Source organism: Lynx rufus, unplaced genomic scaffold (assembly GCF_022079265.1).
Source record: "Lynx rufus isolate CCGP_SWC_20201006 ecotype Redwood Valley unplaced genomic scaffold, mLynRuf1.p SCAF_15, whole genome shotgun sequence".
Lineage (NCBI taxonomy): Eukaryota > Metazoa > Chordata > Mammalia > Carnivora > Felidae > Lynx > Lynx rufus.
Genome location: NW_025814829.1, coordinates 3,694,122 through 3,718,255, shown reverse-complemented (window position 1 = coordinate 3,718,255; position 24,134 = coordinate 3,694,122). Strand labels below are relative to the sequence as shown.

The 24,134-nt window shown below is 43.2% G+C and overlaps 1 protein-coding gene across 1 annotated transcript in view; it reads left to right on the top strand.

Moving 5' to 3' along the window:
- The window catches only part of TMCO1 (transmembrane and coiled-coil domains 1), a 38,819-nt gene extending 30,343 nt beyond the window's left edge, over positions 1 to 8,476 (top strand). Inside the window, exon 7 of the mRNA XM_047076529.1 lies at positions 7,882 to 8,476. Within this exon, the coding sequence (XP_046932485.1) occupies positions 7,882 to 7,980 (99 nt within the window). The 3' untranslated portion in view covers positions 7,981 to 8,476. The remainder of the gene's footprint in view (positions 1 to 7,881) is intronic.
- Positions 8,477 to 24,134: the final 15,658 nt, after the last annotated feature.

The window sequence follows — 24,134 nt, the reverse complement described above, 5'->3', positions numbered from 1 at the left end:
TAATAGATTACATAAATAGTGATCTCCTCTATTAAAAAAGTGCTCTAAATCAATAAAAACTCAAGCAGATTTACCTGGTAAACAGCTAAGGGGAAAGTGGTCGATTCTTATGAATTTATGTGACTATAAAACCTATGAATAGAATTCCCTTTCTTTGAAAGCAAAAAGGATTAGTTCTGAGGAAGAATGGAAGAAAGAGTTTTATCTTTTTTCTTTTGTCACCCATATCTTAATATATTACTTTATGTATGTGCGACTATTATCTGGAAAAGTATCGGTGAGAATTTGTCACCGTCTCTTTGAACAGCTGTGTGCTCAGGAGAGAGATAAAAATAAGCATATTTTATTTTTTTTCACCCTTGGCTTTCCTGGGGCAACGAATTTTGATATGCCTTGTGAATGTATAAAAACAGGTTCTAATTATGTCTTGTCAGTATATCTTAAAGTCATCAAAATGAGAAGACCAGATGCCTGCCATGTCCTGTACCACATCATTAACATATGTCACTTCAGGACTTGGAGCTCAATTCATTAATGTCAGTATAGCTCATCTATAAGCAGGGTATTTTCATTTTTAGCACTTAACTTAAAATCAGAGAATGCATGAGGTTTAGAAAATGATAGCTTAGCTAGTACGTGAGAAGAACAGATTATTCAGGCATTATCTTACTCTGATCTCTGCGAATTGTTTCAGTGCAGGAGTTCAAGGCTTTATTTAGAATATCGCCTGTCTTGCTGAAGATTGACTCAAGTCTTTATGCTATGCCAGGAATTCTTTGATGCTGAGAATACAGGGTAAAAAGCAGTGGTCTCTACCCTGTGAAACTCATACTCTCTGTGGAGAGATAGATCCATAAGTAATAGAGTATGATTGATGCCCTTTGTCTGTGTGTTCACGTGCAAAATGGTATCGGAGGGAAGACCGTGCTATGGAAGCCACATGGCTAAGGGATGAAAGTAAGAGTTTATACAGAGGGGCCATTTTGTTGTATCTTGAAGGACGAGTAGGGGCTTTCCAGTCTTAACAGAGCGTTCTTGGCATCGGAAGTAGTGTGAGGAACAGCACGGAGGCTTGAACGTGTACAGTGAATACAAGACTGTACAAGTGAATACAAGCGAGTGCAGAATTGTTGGTGGGATGTAACAGGAGAAGAAGCGTGCCCCTGCTTACTACCTGTACCTCACAGTACAGCATCGAGTGATTCCTTTGTTTTTCTGGGGTTTGTCTTTTGTTTTGTTTTGTTTTGTTTTGTTTCACCGTGTTTACAGTGCAAGTCTCCCGGCAACAAATTCTCTTAATCTTCGTTTATCTGAAAATATTTTTATCTATATTCTTGAAGGATATTTTCACTGGATATGGAATTCTGGGTTGACTAGGGGTTTTGTTTGCTTTAATCCTTTCAGCTTTTTAAAATGCCCTTCCCCTGTCTTCTGGCCTCCATTGTTTCTGACGAAAAGTCCTTCCTGTCTTTTTTTCCCTGTAGGTAATGTGTCATTTTTCTCTGGCTGCTTTTAGATTCTTTTTTTTTTTTTATGTTTGGTTTTTCAGCAGTTTGATTGGATGTGCCTACGGTATTAATTCTTTTTTTCTTGATCGTGCTACAGTTGTTTTTCCTGCCCATTCCTTCCCTCTTCTTCTGTGATTCCAGTGTCTTATATATTTGTCTGTTTTTTCAGTATTGTCTAAGAGGACACTGAGGCTCTGTTCAATTTTTAAAAATCTTTTCCTCTCTGTTCTTTAAGCAGGATAATTTCTCTTCATTTGTCTTCAAGTTTACTGATCCTCTGTCATCCCTAATCTGAATTAACCTTAAATCCATACAATGATTTTTAATTTTTTTTTTTAATTTTTAAATTTATTTTGATAGAGAGACAGCATGAGCGGGGAAGGGGTAGACAGAGAGGGTGAGAGGGCGAATCCCAAGCAGGCTGTGCACTGCCAGCACAGAGCCCGATGCAGGGCTCGAACCCACAAAACTGTGAGACATAACCTGAGCCGAAACCGAGAGTCGGATGCTTAACTGACTAAGCCACCCCAGGTGCCCCCCCATACAATGGTTTTTAAATTTTGATACAATATTTTTTTAGTTCCACAATATCCATTTGGTTCTTTTTTTGTGATCCTTTTTCCCTGCTGAGATTTCCCATTTGTTCATTTATTATTATGAGCATATTTTATGCTTGTAGGCATAGTTATTTAGTTACTTTAAAATAAAAACCTTATCTACTAATTTCAACATTTGGATAATCTGAAGGTTGGACTCTGTCGCCTGCTCTCTTAAGTATGGGCTAAGTTTCTCGTTTGTTGGTATATTTAATTATTTTGGATTGTATCTTAGACATTGTTCTGATAGATTGTATAGACTCTGGATTCTATGATTCTTTGAAAGAGTGGTGAGTCTTTTAGTTAAGCAGGCAATTAACTTGGCATTCACACTCTGAATTCTCCTCTGTGGTCGGCTGTACCTGAGATCTCTGCTATGTTAGTCTCATCTGGGCTGCTTGAAGGCTGTCTAGTGCACGCATAGTTTAAGAGATGTGGGCAGAGTTTCAGTGTAGTTTTGAACTCCTCTGTTAGCTGTTTTCCAGGATCCTCTCACTATTATCATTAGCTGCTATGGTTGCACTAATCCCTGTCTTTTGGTTTTAAAAATGAGTAAGGCTTCAGTTTAATTCTGAGTCTTAGATACCCCACCCAGTGCCAGCTGCATCCTCCTATCCATTATAAGATTAAAAATACATACATACATACATCCGTTTATACATCTGTAACATACAAACATACATCTTGTCTTCCGGCACTAAACTAAAATTCAGAGCATTCTCCTTGACTGCTCCTCAAATAAAGGGCTAAACAAGAGATCTAGGAAAGTGTTCATTGGAAGGATGGTTATAAGAGAGAGAGATTAGGATTGTCACTTGATTGTCTGACGTACCTCCACCCCCTCAAAAAAAAAAAAAGACCTTTATCACCAGCAAGGCCTTTAGACAACTTAGGACAGAAAATATTCATTCAGTATTACAAAGGAAGTGACATCACTATAGTGCAGATTTGATGTGCTCATGTTTCTTTCAGAATTTCAATTTCCACTTTGCAAGACATGTGTGCAAATCTGCATTATAATTTGTTACAACATAGTCACGTTCTAGAATGCTAGAGCGACAGGGGACTTGGGCTCCTTGAAGGTGCTTGGTGAAGAAGCTTGAAAGTTCCAGCAGGAGGCTTCAGGTCCCTTCAGTATTTTATCTGTTTTCTGTAGTGAGTTTCTTCCATGAGATTTTGTTTAAAGAAAGGATTAAAGGGTTGAAAATGATTGATCTGGCCATCCCGCTTCTTTCAAGGGGGGAGGGCAGCTGAGATCTGGACAGGTGAGAAGACACTGCCTGTTGTTTTTTGCCTGGGTTGCCAGTACTGGAACTCAGGTCTTCTGACTGCTGACCCAACAGTGCATCTCAGGTACCCCAGCGTACTGTCATTTTCTTCAGTAAATATTTCATCTTTACATCCTTTCTCCCAAACAGCTTATTGAAGCATATTTATTTATTTTAAGAGACAACAGGGAGGGGTGGAGAGAGAGAATCCCAAGCAGGCTCTGCAATGACAGTATGGAGTCTGATTGGGGGCTTGAACTCACAAACCCATGAGATTGTGACCCGAGCTGAAATCAAGAGTCAGATGCTTAACCACTTAACCGACCAAGCCACCTTAACCACTGAGCCACCCAGGTGCCCCCCAAACAGTTTACTTAGATGTAATGTGAAAACTGTGGGGCTGCTGGGTTGGGCCATTTGATGTGATTGGATTTTCACACCGCTTTGTGGATATAGTAAAGAATATGTTATGGGAACTTGATGAGAAATTATCATCAATTGGAAGTGAAGGCTGTTTGCTTGATGCCAGAGAAACTAACAAAGAATAAACTAAGGATTGCCATGGCTGAGTTATTTTAGCTAAATGACTAAGAAATAACATTTAGCTGAATGTCTTTATGGCTAGTGACCTGGGTCTTCCCAAAATATCCAGTTAGCAACCAACAACTTCCTTTTCTTGATCACCGGCTCTTATCCTTTACAAAGAGGAAGGAACGCAAATCCTGTAATGGTATTTTTCTGGGTTTCCTGCCAATAAAAGGCATGATTATGGGAAAATGTTTTTCCTTTGTTTTTCCCTTCTGACATACACTCCTCAGTTGTTACCCTATTTATGACACAGGACTGGACAGAAATTCAAAATCGTTTTATATTTTTCTATAAGCTTACCAAATCGTATTATATTTTGCACGTGTGTTGTGTTCTTCTATATCATCTTCATAATATATTAAAACTTTTGTCTTTTAGCCAAGTGAGTATTTCTAAACTAGTCTTACGAATTCAGAAGGCCCGAAAAATAGGCGAATTAAGAGATGTAGGAAAGGGGCGCCCAGCTGCTCAGTCAGTAGAGCGTCCGACTCTTGATCTCGGGGTCGTGAGTTCAAGCCCCACTTAAAAAAAAAAAAAGAAAGAAAGAAAGGGAAAAAAAGGAGATTAGAGGAAAGCAGTCAGGTCGAGTCAGGATGAGGTTGTTGAAAGATATAAAGGAGATAACATAGGGAAAACTATCTGCTGCACAGGGTCGCACTCAGTAAGCATTTGCTGAGTCACGGCCTGGCAGTCGAATTATTCTTCATCTGCATGTGAGGATAATAAGCCCACCTCACCGCCTGGTTGGGGGATTGAATGAGAACAATGCCTGGCACTGTGAGACAGAGCTGCAGAAATACTTGTCTTTATTTTAGGTTATCCTGTTAGCAATGTTTCAAAAAGTTGGGAGACAAGCAATGAGAAAGGGGTATAAACTATTGTTATGTGTCCATATATTTTTATAGTCTTTACATGCATTTTTTTATAGACTATTTTTTAGAGCAGTTTTAGGTTCACAGCAAAACTGAATGGAAGGTGCAGGGACTTCCCATATAGTCCCTGTCCCCACATATGTTCAGTCTCCCCCACTGTCACCCCCTAGCACCAGACTGGTACATTCGTTCCAGTCAGTGAACCTATAGCAACACTTCATTATCACCCAAAGTCCGTGATTTACATCGGGGCTCACTCTTGGTGTATACTCTCTTGGTGTATATATACTTTAAAAAAACATTTTTTTTAATGTTTATTCTGAGAGAGAGAGAGAGAGAGCATGAGCAGGGAAAGGGCAGAGACACAGAATTCGAAGCAGGCTCCATGCTCTGAGCTGTCAGCACAAAACCCAATGCGGGGCTCGAACTCACGAACTGTGATATCCTGACCTGAGCTGAAGTCACACGCCTAACCGACTGAGCCACCCAGGCCCTCCAAATGCGTGTGTGTGTGTGTGTGTGTGTGTGTGTGTGTGTGTGTGTGTGTTTAAGTTTATTTGTTTATTTTGATAGAGAGCAGGGGAAGGCAGATAGGGAGAGAGAATCCCAAGCAGGCTCTGCGAGCCCAACATGGGGCTTGATCTCATGAGCAGTGAGATCATGACCTGAGCTGAAATCAACAGTCAGATGCTTAACCAACTGAGCCACCCAGGCGCCCCCTATTTGTAAACTTTAAAATGCATAAGAGTGTTGGATGTTATTACTATGGTGGAGAGAATGGTGACCTCTACTCTTTTTCTTAGGTCATTTGTTGCAAGACCATCACTTAGTTCCTACATGTGTTTTCAAGGAAAAGACTTCATGGGTCAGGAGACAGAGAAATTTTTATCTAAGAAAAACCATGATAAGACCTGGGCTCATTTGTGAGACTATAGGAATTTGAACAGGTTATTTAGAAGTTCGCTAAAGGAGGGATGCCTGGGTGGCTCAGTGGGTTAAGCTTCTGACTTCAACTCAGGTCATGATCTCGTGGTTCGTGGGTTCGAGCCCCACATCGGGCTCTGTGCTGACAGCTCAGAGCCTAGAGCCTGCTTCGGGTTCTGAATCCCCCTCTCTCTCTACCCCTCCCTTGATCATGCTCTCTCTTTCTCTCTCTCTCAAAAATAAATAAACATTAAATTTTTTTAAAAAATTTTCACTAAAGGATAAGATTGCATTCAGTAAATACAGAGCATTTACATTAAAATACAAATACTTGAGTAATGTAACATTGATAAACCTAATTTAGTGTTCCCAAAGGAAGCCTGTGACAAGAGCCACAAGGAGAACAAAGTATAGAGCTTCCATGAACTTCAGCCTTGGCTACTAAAGTGCCTCCGTTCTAACATTCTTGTTGCTGTTTGAGCTCTTCCCCATCTAGAGCAGTGGACTTATGTCCAATAGTCATTTATATGTTTTTATTTCATAAATGAGACTGTCAACAGTCTACGCTTCAAAACATTTCCTATTTTCCTGTCAGTTGTCTTCTGTAAGTTATAGTTAACCTGTAATTTAAAGGGCATCAGGCACGCCTGGGTGGCTCCGTCGATTAAGCGTCCAACTCTTGATTTTGGCTCAGGTCATGATCTCACGGTTCATGGGTATCCTCATGGTGCTTATGGACAGTAGGTGCTCGATAACTATTGAGTGAATGGATATACACATGCTAACCTGCCTTCCTGTGGGGTGGCGCTTCTTCTGAAGACAGGAACTGTTAGTATAGGATGTACTGGAGGTACTGTGTAAGAGAATCCATCCGATTAAGAATCAAGACACATGAGTTTTAATTCTAACTCTGCTCTTCATTTACCTTCGTAACTTTGGACAAACAATCGTACCTTTTTAAGTTTTCATTGGAGTTCCTCAAATACAAAATGAGACCAAGCAAGAAAACGTAGATGGTCTTTAAGGTTTTTCTGTCTTAGAAATGCTGTGTGAAATCTTAACACCTGACCTTTACTGAAGCTCTCCACACTCATAAGCCCTCTCACTTCCCTCTTTGAAGCATAGCATGTAATCCCCACATCACACTCCCCCCTCGTGGTTGCTCTCTAGTACGCCCACGCCTGTCTGCTTCTACCAGGTGAGTCATTGCTTTTTCAAGAGCCTGTATTTATCCCAAAACAGTTTATGCTGGTTTTACTTGTCGCTGTATTTATGTAATTTAATTTAATGTTATAGTACCTTATAAAATGTGAGTATAAAAATAGTTATTTTTATGAGAACTAGTTTAATGAAGGTGAATTAAAAAAACTGTTGAATTTGGGGCGCCTGGGTGGCTCAGTTGGTTAGATGACCGACTTTGGCTCAGGTCATGATCTCACGGTTCGTGGGTTCGAGCCCCGCGTCGGGCTCTGTGCTGACAGCTCAGAGCCTGGAGCCTGCTTCAGATTCTGTGTGTCCCCCACTCTGCCCTTCCCTTGCTCACGCTTGTATCTCTCTGTCTCTCAACAATAAATAAACATTAAAAAAATTTTTTTAAAAAAGCCGTTGAATTAGATGCAATGGAACACGTGGAAAAGATGAAGGAAGGTGCTGGAAATCTAGGAGGACTCTGGACTCAGATTGCTTTGCAGGAACCTAAGTGCCCTTATCACTTTAATAAAACTGAAATTTAACATCTCGGTTTCAGCTTTAGACGGTGCAGTAATGACTAACTCCAGCTGATGATTCGTATTCAAAGAAAAGGCCTTGCTACAAGAAACAGCTAATGAATGTGTTTTATATGGTTCATGTTGAAAGAGAGATTACCTCTTTTAATGATTCTTCACTTGAAAAAATCCACTCTTTGGCTGTAGACCAAGGTCCCATTAGGTGGCAGTACTTTAATTGTTGTATGAACTCCCATCATGTCGTAGGCCTTTTTAAAAATAACACAGTAATAATTGTCCTATTTTAGGTCATAATGGTACTTTTAATTTACGTGGCCTCTCTTCATACGTGATCCATGTAAAATACTCTTCTCTACATCTCATATTCAAACCCAGTTTTAATTCTGTTTTCTTCACAGAACATCCAGAAGATTCTTGGCCTTGCCCCTTCACGAGCTGCCACCAAGCAGGCAGGTGGATTTCTGGGTCCTCCGCCTCCTTCTGGGAAGTTCTCTTGAAATCAAGAAGAGCCCTAGAATTCCTGTCATTCTTTTTAAACATTCAAATTAGACTGCAACTATTTTGTAGCAAGAGCCATCGACAGACTTAGCACTTGGGCCACTTTCTGATTCTGAGTTATTTCTAGACTTTTTGGATATGATTCTAAAGAGAATGGCACCCACCAAACATGATAGTACTTTCAGTCACAGATAAATTAAAAAAAAAAAAGTTTGTTGATTAGATAAGTTCAGGTGATGTCTACGTAATAAGAAACAAATAGCATCTTTCTTTTTGGCTTACACCAATGCTTTCCGTGGAACCGACTCTCAAGTCTGTGCTGTGTGCTGTATACCATGGAAGTTGGCTCCCCGGAGCATTTAGCGATCTGGAAGGAGAAGTTAGTTTGTATTACTCTTCATTGGAACTATTTGTTGTGCATTTTTTCCCAAGCCAAATATATGACCTAAGATCAATAAAGAGGCCAAGATGTTAGCTATTTCATCTACAAGGAGAGATCTGTTTTGTACTGTATTCCTGGAGTCATGTTTTTAGTAATCTGAACGTAAACATTAGCCAGGAAGGGCTAAACTAAAACTTTTCAAATGTACTACTTTATAAGAGCCTGGAGCCTGCTTCAGATTCTGTGTGCCTAAAAAGCTCAAAACACACAACTGTCCTATCGCGGGAAGTGGAAAGCGGAAAGCGTGAGGAGAAGGAAAGAAGTAGCTCATGAGAGTATAAAAACGAGGGTCCTCGGCAGTTCCCTTGATGCCCTTGTACGGCCTTCTGGATCCTTGGGAAGGCACTCCTCGTCCTCCCCTGGAGGCAGGGTTAGGGTTACATGTAGGCGATCTTACAGAGCTTCCTTTTGGTCACAACAGCCTTTAGTTCCTGCCATGCTCCTTCGTAAAGGAGGAGAGGGCGCTTGGACCATGGTCATCCCCTGCGCGGTCCGTGGAATTGGAAATCTTGTGTGGAGGGAGAAGTCTCGTCACTTATTGGTAGTCTCCTTAGATGCACATGCTCAACCAGTGAGAAAAGACGGGTTATTTGCAAAGTAACGACTGTTAAACCCATAGCAAACTTCACAATGGCATAAAACCCAGAAGACAGTGGGGCAATATCTTCAAAGCTGAGGAAAATACTTATCAGCCCAGAATTTTATGTGCAACTAAACTAACAGTTGGAAGCAAAACTGGGAGGCAGTATTGTCAGAGCTACAAAATCCAAGATAATTGAATTATTAAAGGATATATTTTGGGGGCATCCGGCTGGCTCAGTCAGCGGAGCATATGACCCTTGGCCTTGCGGTCGTGAGTTTGAGCCCCACGTTGTGCGTAGAACTTGCTTATTTAACAATATATAGATATGGATACATTTCCAGGACAAAAAAGAACACCAAGAGGAAGGTGTGGGATGTAAGATACAACGGTCAACACAGAAATTGATCAAAGATGTGGATAAACTTCAGTGTTTTATGGATTATCTAATTAAGAATTATTTCAAGACGATCCCATAAGGTAATCACTGTTCCTACCCTCATTTTTTAAAACATTTCTTTGAGAGAGGGGGAAGGGCAGAGAGAGAGGGAAAAGAGAATCCCAAGCAGGCTCCATGCTGTCAGTAGAGAGCCCAACGCGGGACCGGATCCCACAAACCGCGAGATCACGACCTGAGCCCAAACCAGGAATGGGATGCTCAACTGACCGAGCCACCCAGGTGCCCCCTTATCCTCATTTAACAGATGGAGAAATCGAGGCAGGAGAGGTTAAGTCACTTGCTCAACATTACTTAGCTAGTGAGTGGCAGAGTTGGGATTTGAACCAAGGCCGTCTGAAGCTAAGCCGGGCTCTCCGGTGCCTCCCCACAGGTTATGCTGATTCTCTCCCCTCAGCTCTTCTCTCTTCCGCTAGAGATTATGGGCGCCGAAGTTGGGGATTTTTTTGTCGTTCTTACTCTTGTTTCCTTGACGTGGGAAACAGAAAAAGCTCAAGCAGATGAAATGGAACAGAAATCTTTATTTCTAGGTTACTCTGCTCAGAAGGACTGACTGATAAGGATAATGGCGATGATTTCTTAATGGCCAGAATGCCATGGACTATTCTGGGAAAATGATAATTAAAAGAACGATCATGAAGACGATGATGATGATGATGATGATAACAATGATGACAAAAATGACTGGCTCTCTAGAATAAAGCATAAGAGGAGAAGGAGCCACACAGAAAATTCTGTCAATGCCTTTGTAAAGTGAGAGTATGTAGTCCGTCCTACCACCCACCTCCTTAGGTTTTGATAATAGGGCTTTCTAATCAAAAAGTGTATTTCAGGGGCGCCTGGGTGGTTCAGTCGGTTAAGCAACTGACTTCGGCTCAGGCCATGGTCTCACGGTTCGTGGGTTCGAGCCCCGTGTCGGGTTCTGTGCTGACAGCTCGGAGCCTGGAGCCTGCTTCGGATTCTGTGTCTCCCTCTCTCTGCCCCTCCCCCACTTGTGCTCTGTCTCTCTCTCAAAAATAAATAAAATTTAAGAAAAAAATTTTAAATAAAATGTATTTCAGTGAAAGAGGGTGAATAAGAAGGGTCAAAAGGAAGAAGGAGAGTAACTTCTCTTCACCCTGTTTCTAAAAGAGCTCAGTAGATGTATTACAAATGAAATAAAGCTACCACGTAACAGGAGTGTAAATTCAAGGATATATTAAGGGCTATGCAACCTTACAGTGTTTTTCTTTTAATTACTTGCCCTCAAAACTTTCAAAACTACTCATCTGGATGACTAGATCCAGGCCATCACTGAATATTGGAGATGACATTTCAAGCCAGAGAAGCCTCTGAACAACTCTCAAAATGTATCATTTGGCTACTTCGCCTGTGTAGAGGATAGTTGTCCCTATGCTAGTGTAGGGAAAAACTGAGCATTCTAATGCCTGCATTTGCCTACTCAAGTTGCACTCCTAAAAGGCTGCTCAAGCAGCAAACTTTGAAAAACTGCAGGTAAATCTGAATTTGTTAACAGATAGCATTCCAAAATCTTAAGTCACTTTGGAAGCTGGAAAGCAAATGTGTGTAGGTACTCCTATGCCCTTGACCAGACTGCGGTCCTCTTCTCCTGCAGAAGTCATCCTCTGCAGGGTCAGGGACGTATGATGGCATCATTGGGTTGATGAGCACCCAGAATTCCCTTACCTCCAAATCAAATCATTTTGCCACATTGTAGGATGTAGTGGGGCTTTTTTTAAGTACACTTGTACTTAATTATTTTGTGTATTTCAGTACTGCCCTTCAGTACAAGTAAAGGTGCCGTTACTTTCTTTTTTTGGATTAATTCTGCTTAAGTTATAGTCTTTTAATTTACTTTTTCCTTTGAGTTTTTAAACTTTTTAGAATGGAAAAAATCTTAAAAATAAAAGTCTTAAAAAGTAAAGAACTCTGAGATACCCATTCATTACTCAACTTCAACAATTAACTCGTGGCCTATCTTATGTCTACCCCTGCCTGCCTCCTATGGTATTTTGAAGCAAATTCTAGGCATCCTGTCTTTTATCCATAAATATTTCAGGACTTTTAAGCATGTATGCATACACACACACATACACACGTATAAAATCTCTCAGTATCATTTTACATAGCTAAAAATTCATAATTCCTTGGTATCATAAGTTGTCTATAGATGGCAAAAATGTTGAGTCTTTTCGGAATCAAGGGCCAAATAAGATAACCGTATTGCAATTGGTTGATAAACAATGGAAATTTCTTCCAGTCTGTTGCAGCAGTTTTCCAACCAGAGTGCATCAGAACCGCCTTCAAGGTTTATTAAAACAGACTGCTGAGCTCCACCCCAGAGCTTCTGACTCTAAGTCCTAGGTGGAGCTTGAGAATTTGCACTTCGAACAAGTGCCAAGGTGATGCTGATGCCGTAGGGTTTGGAGTCTACTCATGTTGTAGTTCCCTACTGTTTCCCCGCCCCCCCCCCCTTGCAGTTTATTTGTTTGAGAAGAAACTAAGCTGTTTACCCTGTAAAGTCCCTCTGTTTGGATTTTGCTGATTGCATGCCTGTTTTACATACGGCTTGTTGTCTCTTTTTGTGATGTTAGCTTTCGATGCAGTAATTGATTAATTAGGGATTGACAATGGTGATGTTTTAATTTCTAGTATCGCTTCATTTTATTATTAAATACCTCTATAGATAGAAACTTCCCCTCCATCTATGGGTTAGTTACATACAGAGTAGTAAACTTTTTTAGGAAAGGCAGAATAAAAGTTGACTGATTTTCAAAATAATGAGTTGTTCACTAGTATCCTATGGTGAACAATTTCTGTGTGTGTGTGCGTGTGTGCGTGCGTGTGTGTGTGTGCTTAGCAGTTCATTGACTTAAACATATTTGATTCACTTTAATCCCCTGTAATTATTTTTCTTGTGAATGCCGAGATCGTACCATTTCTAGCCAACGAAGAGGCTTTCTAAGTTGGCTCCTGGGTCCATTTAGCATGACTCTGGTTGTCATTGGTGGCTTCCTTGCTAAGTGATATGACGAGATGTTTCGGAGCCATTTTGCATTTCCTACCTGACTTGACTGCAACGCTTTCGCCCAAGAGGCCTGGTTCTTTTTACTGGGAAATGGTATTTGGAGACTGTAATCAGAGCACTAAGGTTGTGCACTGAAACTGGGTTGCTCGGCTTCTAGGCTTTTTTGTTTTTTTAAATTTTTAAAATTTTTTTTTTTTTCTTCAACGTTTTTATTTATTTTTGGGACAGAGAGAGACAGAGCATGAACGGGGGAGGGGCAGAGAGAGAGGGAGACACAGAATCGGAAACAGGCTCCAGGCTCTGAGCCATCAGCCCAGAGCCTGACGCGGGGCTCGAACTCACGGACCGCGAGATCGTGACCTGGCTGAAGTCGGACGCTTAACCGACTGCGCCACCCAGGCGCCCCTGTTTTTTTAAATTTTTTAAATATTTATTTTTGAGAGAGACACACAGAGTGTGTGCAGGGGAAGAGCAGAGAGAGAGGGAGACACAGAATCCGAAGCAGGCTCCAGGCTCCGAGCTGTCAGCACAGAGCCCGACCCGGGGCTCAAACCCATGAACTGCAAGATCACGACCTGAGCCGAAGTCAGATGCCCAACCGACTGAGCCACCCAGGTGCCCAGGTTTCTAGGCCTTTTTTGTGGACTAAGATGGGTAATATGTTTTGTTGTTGTCATTTTAAGATAAAATACATCATGAATTTATACCGATGCCCTCCCCCCTACTTAAATTTAGGGCTTCATAGTTTTTACCTAATTTCTTTAATCTGTGTCTCTTTTATCCACATCCTAAGAATTCCAGTTTTGAGTACCAGAAATGATAGACTATCATGTCATTCATTAGCATAGTCCTATAATATCTGCCAAAAGTCTCAGAATATCAGTACTAATATCACTTCTATCAATATGATTACTGGAAATAGTTTAAGCTTTTTTTGTGTGTGTAAGGGTGGAATTCTTTCTTTTTTTCCTTTTCAAATTTTTATTTAAATTCTAGTTGGTTAACATATAGTGTAACATTGTTTTCGGGGGTAGAACTTAATGATTCATCACTTATATACAACACCCAGTGCTCATCACAAGTGCCCTCCTTAATGCCCCCGCTCACTCGTCTGTCCCATCCCCCACCCACCTCCCTCCATCAACCCTCAGTTTATTCTCTATTGTAAAGAGTCTCTTACGGTTTATTTCGCAAGGGTGGAATTCTTTAAGATACATACCACTCTGGGTTCATAGACCACTGAGATTTCAAATTACGTGCAATAGTTTATGCCACCAACTGGATATACATTTGTATTCATTTATTTGATTTTCTTTTCAACTTTTAGGGCATGCTTTTTCATTTTACCTTATAATTATAAAAATGACATCTAATGTTTTAGTAGGTTTCTAGCCTCGCCCAAAAAAGCATATTTAACCTCCGTAGAGAGGGGGCATCTAACTCCCCATCACCATTCTTCTTTTATGGCTGCAACCCCACTCATAAGCCACCACATGCATGGCAAGTGGGTAGGTAGAGAATATTGCCAGAAACAATTGTATTTAAGCCAGTGGTGGGGATGGCAGAAACAGCAGCAGCACGTATTTTTGCTCCCTTATTTTTGCCCGCACTTGCTGGGTAAAGCGAGGAGGTGTTTTGGGAAGAGAACACCATGTGCGGACGTGGCCAGCACTGACTCCTGCAGGTTCCTATCTCTGGCCCCCAGGCCCCCCTCCCAGGGAGTCTCCTTTACCCTGGCCCGTCCATCCTCCATCATCTGGCAGGAATCTTCCTAAAATACAAATCTAATTGTGAAATTGAGAAGTTGAATTTCTCCAAGGAAAGTGGTCCAGTGGCTCTAAGTAAACTTAAACTAATTGCCACGGAACCCACCCCCCCACCCCCCGCCCCTGGAGTCTGGGTCTCCAAGCACTCCCCACCTGATGCCCCTGGGCTCCAAACAGATTTATTTGGAAAATTCTTATTTTTCACAATCGTTTTGGACTTTATTACCTTTGTTTTCTCTGCCTGGAATGTTCTCTCCCTACTTCTATTACCTTCTAGACTCAGCTCAAGCATTACTTCCTCGTGAGTTTTCTTTGACCTTTACATGGTTCGGTTGTTTCCCTTTGCTGTATCTCTGTTTGAGGTTTTCATGTATGAATCACTTATTAAAAATGGGCAAATGTCTGAACTTTCTTAAAAATTTTTTTTTTTTTTTCAACGTTTATTTATTTTTGGGACAGAGAGAGACAGAGCATGAACGGGGGAGGGGCAGAGAGAGAGGGAGACACAGAATCGGAAACAGGCTCCAGGCTCCGAGCCATCAGCCCAGAGCCTGACGCGGGGCTCGAACTCCCGGACCGCGAGATCGTGACCTGGCTGAAGTCGGACGCCTAACCGACTGCGCCACCCAGGCGCCCCTGAACTTTCTAAGCCTTGGTTGCCTCTTCTGGAAAATGGGGTTAATACTCCATTCAAAATTCCCTTATCCAGCGTCCTCTCGTCCAAAGCATGCTGACTGATGCCCACAGCACACCGAATGCCCTTAGCCAGGCTTATGCGTCTCAGCTCCCGAGGGCAAATTGTAGCACGTTATTTGTTTTGTTCATTTTAATCATATAAATTGACAAAATATGCAAATTAGTGAAATATGAATGCAAAAACAATTGCATCTAGGAAAACAATGGTTTGGAATGACTCAATAAAAGTTGTTCAAAATAATTGCTTTGACTTATTTGTGGGTGAAATAACTGAGATTGAAAAAAGTAACAAAATTTTACAAATATTCAGTCCTTTTATACCCTTTCTTAGTGTTTCAGTTTGTATTCCACATTAAAGAAACCAAAACTGGAAATCAAAGATGATACGTTTTGGTTTTAAAACCTTTTATCTTAGGCGGGGCGCCTGGGTGGCTCAGTCCGTGGAGCATCTTGATCTCAGCGTCCTGAGTTCAAGCTCTGCTTTGGGTGTGGAGCCTACTTAAGAACATTCTACCTGAGGAAAGCATCCACCAGAAAGCTTGGGATTTTCATCATTACAAATTCTGTTTAAATTCTTCCAATTGTTAAGAACTTTGAGCTGCAAATGTTTGCTTCTATTGTATTACTGCTAAAAAAGGTTGCATGGAAAAGAAAGATAATGATTCTTTGAAATAAATGAGGCAGGCATGATCAAAACAAAACCAAAACAACCAAAGAAACCAAAGAAAAAACCCAATAGGATTCCAAACAATAGACTCACACTGAAGGAAAAGGCCATGGCCATACCTCAGGAATAAATGGGTACATGGGGTGCCTGGGTGGCTCAGTCGGTTGAGCGTCCTACTTCGGCTCAGGTCATGATCTCACGGTTTGTTAGTTCAAGCCCTTGTGCTGATGGCTAGGAGCCTGGATCCTGCTTTGGATTCCGGGTCTCCCTCTCTTTCTGCCCCTCCCCAGCTTGTGCTCTGTCTCTCCCCCACCCCCCACCCCCGCCCCAAACAAACAAAAATTGTTAAAGAAACAAATGGGTATTTATTTGTATATTTCAAGTTAAAAAGTGCCTTAAGTATATATAATACTTTCTTTTGTGATTCCACTCCATATTTGACATTTTAGTCAAGTCAGAGCAACTCAACAGCACCATACTGGGTGCAGGGATTAATAATACATAGTATCCTCTAGAAGGATGAGCGACACTAATGATTGTGTTGTATATTGCAATGGAGGTAGCAACTCAGAGATAAAGAAACCACTGGTTGTTTTGGGGGAGGATTTGGGGTGCTGGTCAGCAAAAAATTAGTCAAAAACCCTTGCCTTTAAGGAGCTTGGAATATAGACAGGGCAGCAAAGTATGGTAAGTATTAGGAACATTACATGTTTTAGGAGCTTAGAGGAGGCTGGCCGACAGATCCAAGAAACGTTTCTGAAAGAGGTGACAGGAGCCAAATTGTGAAGGATTTCTTGGCGTGGGCGGAGAAAAGATTGGAAGAAAAGCACTGGAGACAGAATAATGAACAAGACAGTAAGCAGGCGAGGAACAGTAAGCAGGAAAAGACGAGCATTAGGGGCAAGTGGAGAATTGACAAGCGATGAGGCCTCTTCATGGTAAGCTAAGGGATTTAGTTTGAAATCTCCAAGAAGCCTGTGATTACAAGCAGAGAAGTAACATAAGCAGATTTACATTATACGATCACTCTGGTGGCAGGGTGGGCATAGATCAGAAAAGGCAAGCCTTTGAACGGGTTAGGAAGCCAACCATTCATCAAATATTTACTAAGCACCTATTAAGCACCTACAAATATTTACTAAGCACGGGATACTGGGGTCACTGAAAATACACAGTCACACTTTCATGAGTTCCAGTCTGGTGAGGGAAGTACATGTCCAGCGAATTGTCAGACAAGTTACCAAAATTAATTATTCTAAGTGATCACTGTGAATCGCTGTGAATCTGGCAGTGTGACTGGAGTATATGTCTGCGGTCATTGCCCGGTATTCCTTCTTCTGATAAGTTTCCTGTAGGGAGCCATAGCTCCCCTACTCCATGTAGTGTGCCATGTCAGAAACGGCGTCCCTTGGAGATGGGCATGGAACCAAGGCCAGCCAAGTAGAGTACCCGATCCTCCTGGCCCCGGTGATTGGGCTCCAGACTGGGCATATGGGCCAAACAAAACCAATCAGGAACTACTCCGATATTTGACGGGTGGATCAAAGAAGAGAGAAGGCCTCTCACTCTTTTGGATCGCGAGCTGTAAGGGTACACGCTTGACCCATTCCCCATCATTTCTGATGAATGTAGAGAAGCAGAGAATGAATCCAATAGACATACAGAAGTAGAGCAGAGGTGGGGGGAAAGGGGGACCCTGACAACATTGTTTGAGCCCTAACTCAATTGTTTAGGTCTAACCACCTAAAGCTGAAGCCACATCTGAACGTCCGAGGTACACTGAAAGGAATATAGGAGGAAGAGCAGCACACCTAGGGGAAAACAATGAGTCCAATTTGGGGAGAAACAGAAGCTTGTGGGATAGCTAGGTGGGAATGCCTAATGTGTCTGGATCTAGGTTTCTGGCACTCAGGAGGGAAATCAAAGATGGAATCAGGGACCTGGGAGTCATCAAAATGCCAGTGAACGTTGAAGTCATTGGTTTGGGTGTGATCTATAAGGAGAATCTATAGATTGTGGAGGAAGAAGACCAAATTCTGGGGAACATCATCATTTAAAGGAAAAACAGACAGAGATGTCGACAAAAAAAAAAAATAAAATAAAAATAGTCAGGAGAAAGAGAGGCTCCACAAGCTGAAGATGAGGAACATTAAGATGTGGGCACCCTGGGGCGCCCGGGTGGCTCAGTCTGTTAAGCTTCTGACTTCGGCTCAGGTCACGATCTCACGGTTCGTGAGTTCAAGCCCCGCGTCGGGCTCTGCGCTGACCGCTCGGAGCCTGGAGCCTGCTGCGGATTCTGTGTCTCCCTCTCTCAATGCCCCTCCCGTGCTCACGCTGTGTCTCTCTGTCTCTCAAAAATAAATAAACATTAAAAAAAATTTACAGGATGCGGGCACCCTTGGTTCTTACACACACTCCCCACATCCAATCAAATCAGCGTATTCTCTTGGCTTTGCGTTTTCTCATTTCCTCTCCCCGGACTACCACCTTGCCCCACCATCACCTCCCCCCCAGGTTATTACATTTGCATCCTAACTGGTTCATTTGATTGCACTCTTTGTAACACGGCAACAATGCGAGATTCCTTTAAAAGTCGGCCAGATTGTGTAACTCTTCTGCTCAAAACTCTCCACTGGCTCCCTGTGGTCGTTTACTAGAGCTCCTGTAATAAAGTACCGCAAACTGAATGGCTTAACCAACAGCAATGAATGTTTTTAAGAGTCGGAAATCTTTTCCTAGGAGATGGCTCTCCGGTGCTCACCGGCTGGACCTGGGTCACATGCCCATCCCCAGACCCACCAATGCCAAGGGGGATAAGACAACCCTGGCTGGCTCAGTCTACTCATCATTAGCCCTAGTTATGTGAGCTAGACACTGGAGCAAAATCGGGGCTCTGCAAGTCTGGAAAAAGGGAGAAATGGCCTGTGCCTAGGTTGCGAATATGAGGCAGTATGGATGCTGATGTGGAGAGGCCATTCAAGGTAGAAATGGGCTGCCTGTGCGGGGCAATCAGGTCCTCGCTGGGCTGTCAGCCTCTCTGTGTCTTGCTGGTTGCTGCCACCTGGCGCAGGGATATTTCTATCATGACAAATATCCACCCAGCCTTCAAGTTTTGGGGCACAGGATAAAAGCAGCTTGGTGGTCAAGATTTCAAAAAGGCAACAGCTATTTGAATCCGTTAACCACATTCTTGAATTCCTTCTTTGTTATATGGGTTTGCTTTTTCTACTTTTCTAACTTTTATGCCCGGGCCACTCAACCCCCTGCTTGTGTGCGTGCGCCACCTTGTGACGATAACGCGCTCTGCGAGCTCGTTAGGGGAAGGACTGCTTTGCTCTTGGAGCCACCTGCCCTCTGTCCCCGGCAAGGGAGGCCGTGGGAATGGACCACACATACTGAGAGGGCAAGGGAGGCCGTGGGAATGGACCACACACACTGAGAGGATCGGTGGAGCATAAGACAGAGGCCTCATAGGTGCACGGCAGGTATATTTTCCAATTCTAGAACCTCCCCTCAAGCCTTTCAATATCCTTCCATGAAAAAAGAAAACCCGAAAACTATAAACAGGTTTGTTCCTCCCTTGACATGACAACCAGCCTTCAAAATAGGAGAGAAAGAGAGCAGTGGACCCAGGAGGGTCCCCCTCACCCTGCTGGTCACCTCGGTGTCTTTCTTCCTGTTTACATGTCTCCATCCAGCCTAGCTCTGCCTTCTCTCTGTCACCCTCTTTCTGCTGCACGATTGTCTCCGCCGGGTCCTCTGCAGCCTTTTGTGCATCCGGCAAAGGCTCTTCTTTCCCGACGGTCGAGTACATCCTCAGTTTTATAATAGGATGCCACTTTAAATGCGTCTTCGTGACAGAAATATAAATATAATTGCATACATTTCTCTGATAACACGTGGTGACGCACACCCCTCTCGAGCAGAGGCTGCCGGTTCCCTGACTCTCCTACCTGGGGACCAGGAGGCCGGGTTGACAAGTCCTTAGCTACGCATGGCCCCATCCTTCTTTTCCCAAAAAGTCTACCTTCTTTCCAGCCTTACATCATCCGTCTACAACATTTTATCTCCTTTCGGAGAAATACCAATTCGAAACGTAGAACGTGGATAAACATTTATAAAAAATGAAATGTATTTTTGTAAAAGACAAGTGTCTCATGATTTCACTTGAATACGGAATCTAAAGAACAAAACGAACACCAGCGGAAACAGATCCGTTAAGTGTAGAGAAGGCTGTGCTGGTTGTCAGAGGGGAGAGGGGTGGGGGCTGGGCAAAATGGGTGAAGGGGAACGGGAGGTACAGGCTTCCAGTTATGGAATGAAGAAGTCGACTGGGATGAAAGGCACAGCACAGGGAATACAGTCAACGGTATTGTGAGAGCGTTGTGTGGTGACGGACGGTTGCTGCACTTGGCAGCCCCCAAATCAAATGTTTATAAAGATATAAAGATAGCAAAAATCTATGCTCTCCCTGATGCTATCCTCCTATCCCTTCCTTTACTGCCTATTCTGAAATAACCGCTGTTAATACTTGTGTATCTGTGATGGTTTATTTTATGTGTCAGCTTGGTGAGGCTACGGTGCCCCGGGGGTTGGGTTAAACACCAGTCTAGAAGTTGCCGTGCGGATATTTCTTAGATGTGATAAACACGTGCGATCAGTAGACTTTGAGTAAAGCAGATGATCCTTCATAGTATAAAGGGAGTATGTGAGCACCTCATCAAGGCAGGTGAAGGCCTTAAAAGCAGACTCAGGTTTCCCAAATAAGAGGGAATATTCCTCAAGGGCACAACATAGAAATTCTTTCCCAAGCTTTCAGCTTGCTGCCCTGCAGAATTTGGATTCGAGACTTGCAACATCAACTCTTTTGTTTTTGTTTTTGAGAGAGGGCAAGTGAGTGAGGGGCACAGAGAGAGAGAGAGAGAGAGAGAGAGAGAGAGAGAGAGAGAAAGAGAGAGAGAACCCCACAAGGAGCAGAGAGAGACGGGAGAAAGAGAGAGAAGTGGGGCTCATGTTCACCTGAAGTGGGGCTTGAGCTGCCCCGATGAGGGACTCGAACTCAGGAGCCATGAGCTCACAGACCTGAGCCAAAGTCAGATGCTTAACCAACTGAGCCTCCCAGGTGCCCTGCAACATCAACTCTTACCTGAATCTCCAGCCTGTCAGCCTGACCTGTGACTTTCAGACTTGCCAGCCTCCAGAACTGCGTAAGCCAATTCCTTAAAACCTCTCTCTCTCTCTCTCTCTCTCTCTCTCTCTCTCTCTCTCTCTCTCCCTCCCTCCCTCTTTCTCTGTCTCTGCTATTGATTCTGCTTCTCTGGGAACCCTGACTAATAGAACACCTGTGGTGGGGATGGATAGCTGTCTCCCCAAATCCACACTTTGCTCTCCTAGTTAACTATGAGCTGCAGTTCGCTGTGGCCATGCAGCTAAGTTCTCCCCACCGGTATGGAAAGAGAAGTGATATGAACCATTTTCATGCCTGATCCATCATTACACCTCCTCACTCTTCCTCTTTTCTGGATGACTGACCGGGTGACACTGAAAGCATCCTTGGCACCCATGTGTTGAAGATGGCATCCTGGATCCTTTAATAACTGTGTGGAGCAGAGCCCCCTCCTTCCCACCCCGGCCCCACAGATCTTGAATGTTCTCACCTACGTGTCTCCGGACTGTTTGGTAAGTGGTAAATAAATTTCTACGGCTTTCAAGTTATTGCATTTTGGATGTGTTTACTAAACTAGTTTCACATATCCTGACTAATTCAGAAGTTGGTCCCTTGAGTGGAGTGCTGTGTAAAATAAACACCTAAAACATAGGCACTGGCTTCATAGATGCACAGCAGAAGGTTAGGAACTGGTGTCACTGGCTGACCAGCTGGTGTATCCTCTGATGTTTGGCAAAACAGTGGTAGGACCATTGCTGTGGTGACTTGAGCAGATACAGTTCCTATGGCACCAGGACCTTCTAGAGCAGGTGGTCGGAATGAGCCAGAATGTTTGAAGTGGCTGCCTCTTGCTGTGTTTAGCTGGGTATTACCAGAAGGAGAGGAGCTCAGACCAGAATCTACTGGTTTTGAAGCAGAAGAAGGGAGTGAAGAGTCCCGAAAGTTGGGGACCCTGTAGATATTGGAAAGCCAACTGCTTCAGTAGCATAAATGGCAAGAGGCAAGACTTGCTGGCCTGGTCTCAGAGGCGTCTCATTAAGCCATCTCGGGCCAACAAAGATCTCGTTTCAGTCTTACCCAATTGTTCCGGGGGTTTTCAAGGCAGCTGCCACTAAATTGACAACAGAGGAGCTCAGGGGCCAGGAATTCCCTAAGTTATGAAACAGGTTAAAGGACTCCATCTGGAAAGAACTCTGGGCGTGGCTCCTGACACGTGGACTGGACCGAAGCAAAGTAATGCCTTGTAAGTTTCCGAAGTAAGCGTATTCCTGAAAAACCCACCGGGACCCTGGCCTAAAAAAAGTCTTTGTTAAAATAAAACAAATCTTGCGCTCCCAAACTTGCAGACATCAGGCTGTGAAAACTGAATAGTCCTCCAAGAGGGCTACTCTTGACCACCTACTTTAGATTTCTGCCCATCACAGGTTTTTAGTATTTTGATTAAGATGTGTTTTGGTGTAGTTTTCTTAGGGTTTCTTCTGCTTGGAGCTCATTGAACTTCTTGGATTGATAAATTTATACTTTTCATGAAACCTGGAAAAATGTTGACCATTATTTCTTCGGATATTTTTCTTTCCACCTCCCCCCCCCCCAACCTCTGAGACTTCAGTTACATATATGTTAGGTCACTAGATATTGTCCCACAGCCCAGCAATGCTCTGTTTATTGTGTTTTCTGGTCTTTTTCCTCTGTTTCATTTTATTTATAAAAAAAAAAAGTTTTTTTTTTTGTTTTTATTATTTATTTTTGGGACAGAGAGAGACAGAGCATGAACGGGGGAGGGGCAGAGAGAGAGGGAGACACAGAATCGGAAACAGGCTCCAGGCTCTGAGCCATCAGCCCAGAGCTTGACGCGGGGCTTGAACTCACAGACCACAAGATCGTGACCTGGCTGAAGTCGGACGCTTAACTGACTGCGCCACCCAGGCGCCCCCCAAAAAAGTTTTTTTAATGTTTATTTATTTTTGAAAGAGTGCAGGCGGGGAAGGGGCAGACAGAGAGGGAGACATAGAATCCCAAGCAGGTTCCAGGTTCTGAGCTGTCAGCACAGAGCCCAACATGGGGCTTGAACTCATGAACCGTGAGATCATGACCTGAGCCGAAGTCAGATGCTGAGATACCCAGGTGGCCCTGTGTGTTTTTCATTTTAGAGAGTTTCTACTGCTATGTCTCCAAATCCACTAATCTTTTCTTCTGAAGCATCTATTAATCTGTTAACTCCATATGGTAGATTAAAAATGTTCGGATGTTTTTCTTATATCTTGTTTTCATGTTTTTTTTTTAATTTTTTTTTTTTAATTTATTTTTGAGACAGAGAGACAGAGCATGAACGGGGGAGGGGCAGAGAGAGAGGGAGACACAGAATCGGAAGCAGGCTCTGAGCCGGCAGCCCAGAGCCCGACGCGGGGCTCGAACTCACAGACCGCAAGATCGTGACCTGAGCTGAAGCCGGACGCCCAACCGACTGAGCCACCCAGGCGCCCCTCTTTTTTTAAATGTTTTATTTATTTTTGAGAGAGAGAGAGCATGTTAGGGAAGGAGGGGCAAAGAGAGAGGGAGACAGAGGATCTGAAGCGGCCTCTGAGCTGACAGTAGAGAACCCGACTCTGGGCTCCAACTCAAAAGCTGCAAGATCATGGCCTCAGCCAAAATCAACAGTCTGACGCTTAACTGGGTCACCCAGGTACCCCTGTGGATCTTTCTTTTTTGATCAATTTTTCTCCTGGGGGTTGGCAAGCATGATAATTTTTTATTGGCTCTGGACATTCTGGATTATACTTTTTTAGATGCTAGACTTTGTTGTATTCCTTTAAATATTTGGGGGGGGGGGTTGTTCTGGGGCACAGGTGATTTACTTGGAATTGATTAGATCCTTCTGAGGTTGGCTGTTTAGCATTGTTATGGCAGGCCCAGAGCAGCCACTAGCCTAAGGCTAATGTGACCCCACTGTTGAGGCAATATGCTTCTGAGGACCCCGCACAACGCCCTATATTGTATATTTTAAATGTTTATTTATTTTTGAGAGAGAGAGAGTGGGAGAGGGGCAGAGAGAGATGGAGACAGAGAATCCCAAGCAGGCTACGTGCTGTCAGCTCAGATACGGGGCTCGAACTCACAAATCCTGAGATCATGACCTGACCGAAATGGAGACTCGGATGCTTTACCGACTTAGCCACCCAGGCGCTCCCACGATGCCCTATATTATAAGGTCTGGCTGGAACACAAACAATGCTCAGTCCTGTAAGAGCTCAAGGGATTTTTCTGCTTATTATTTTTTGGGGGGGTTCCCTTGGTCCTGAGTAGTCTCCTCACTACTGAGTGATTACTATACACATCATTACTCAGCCTTC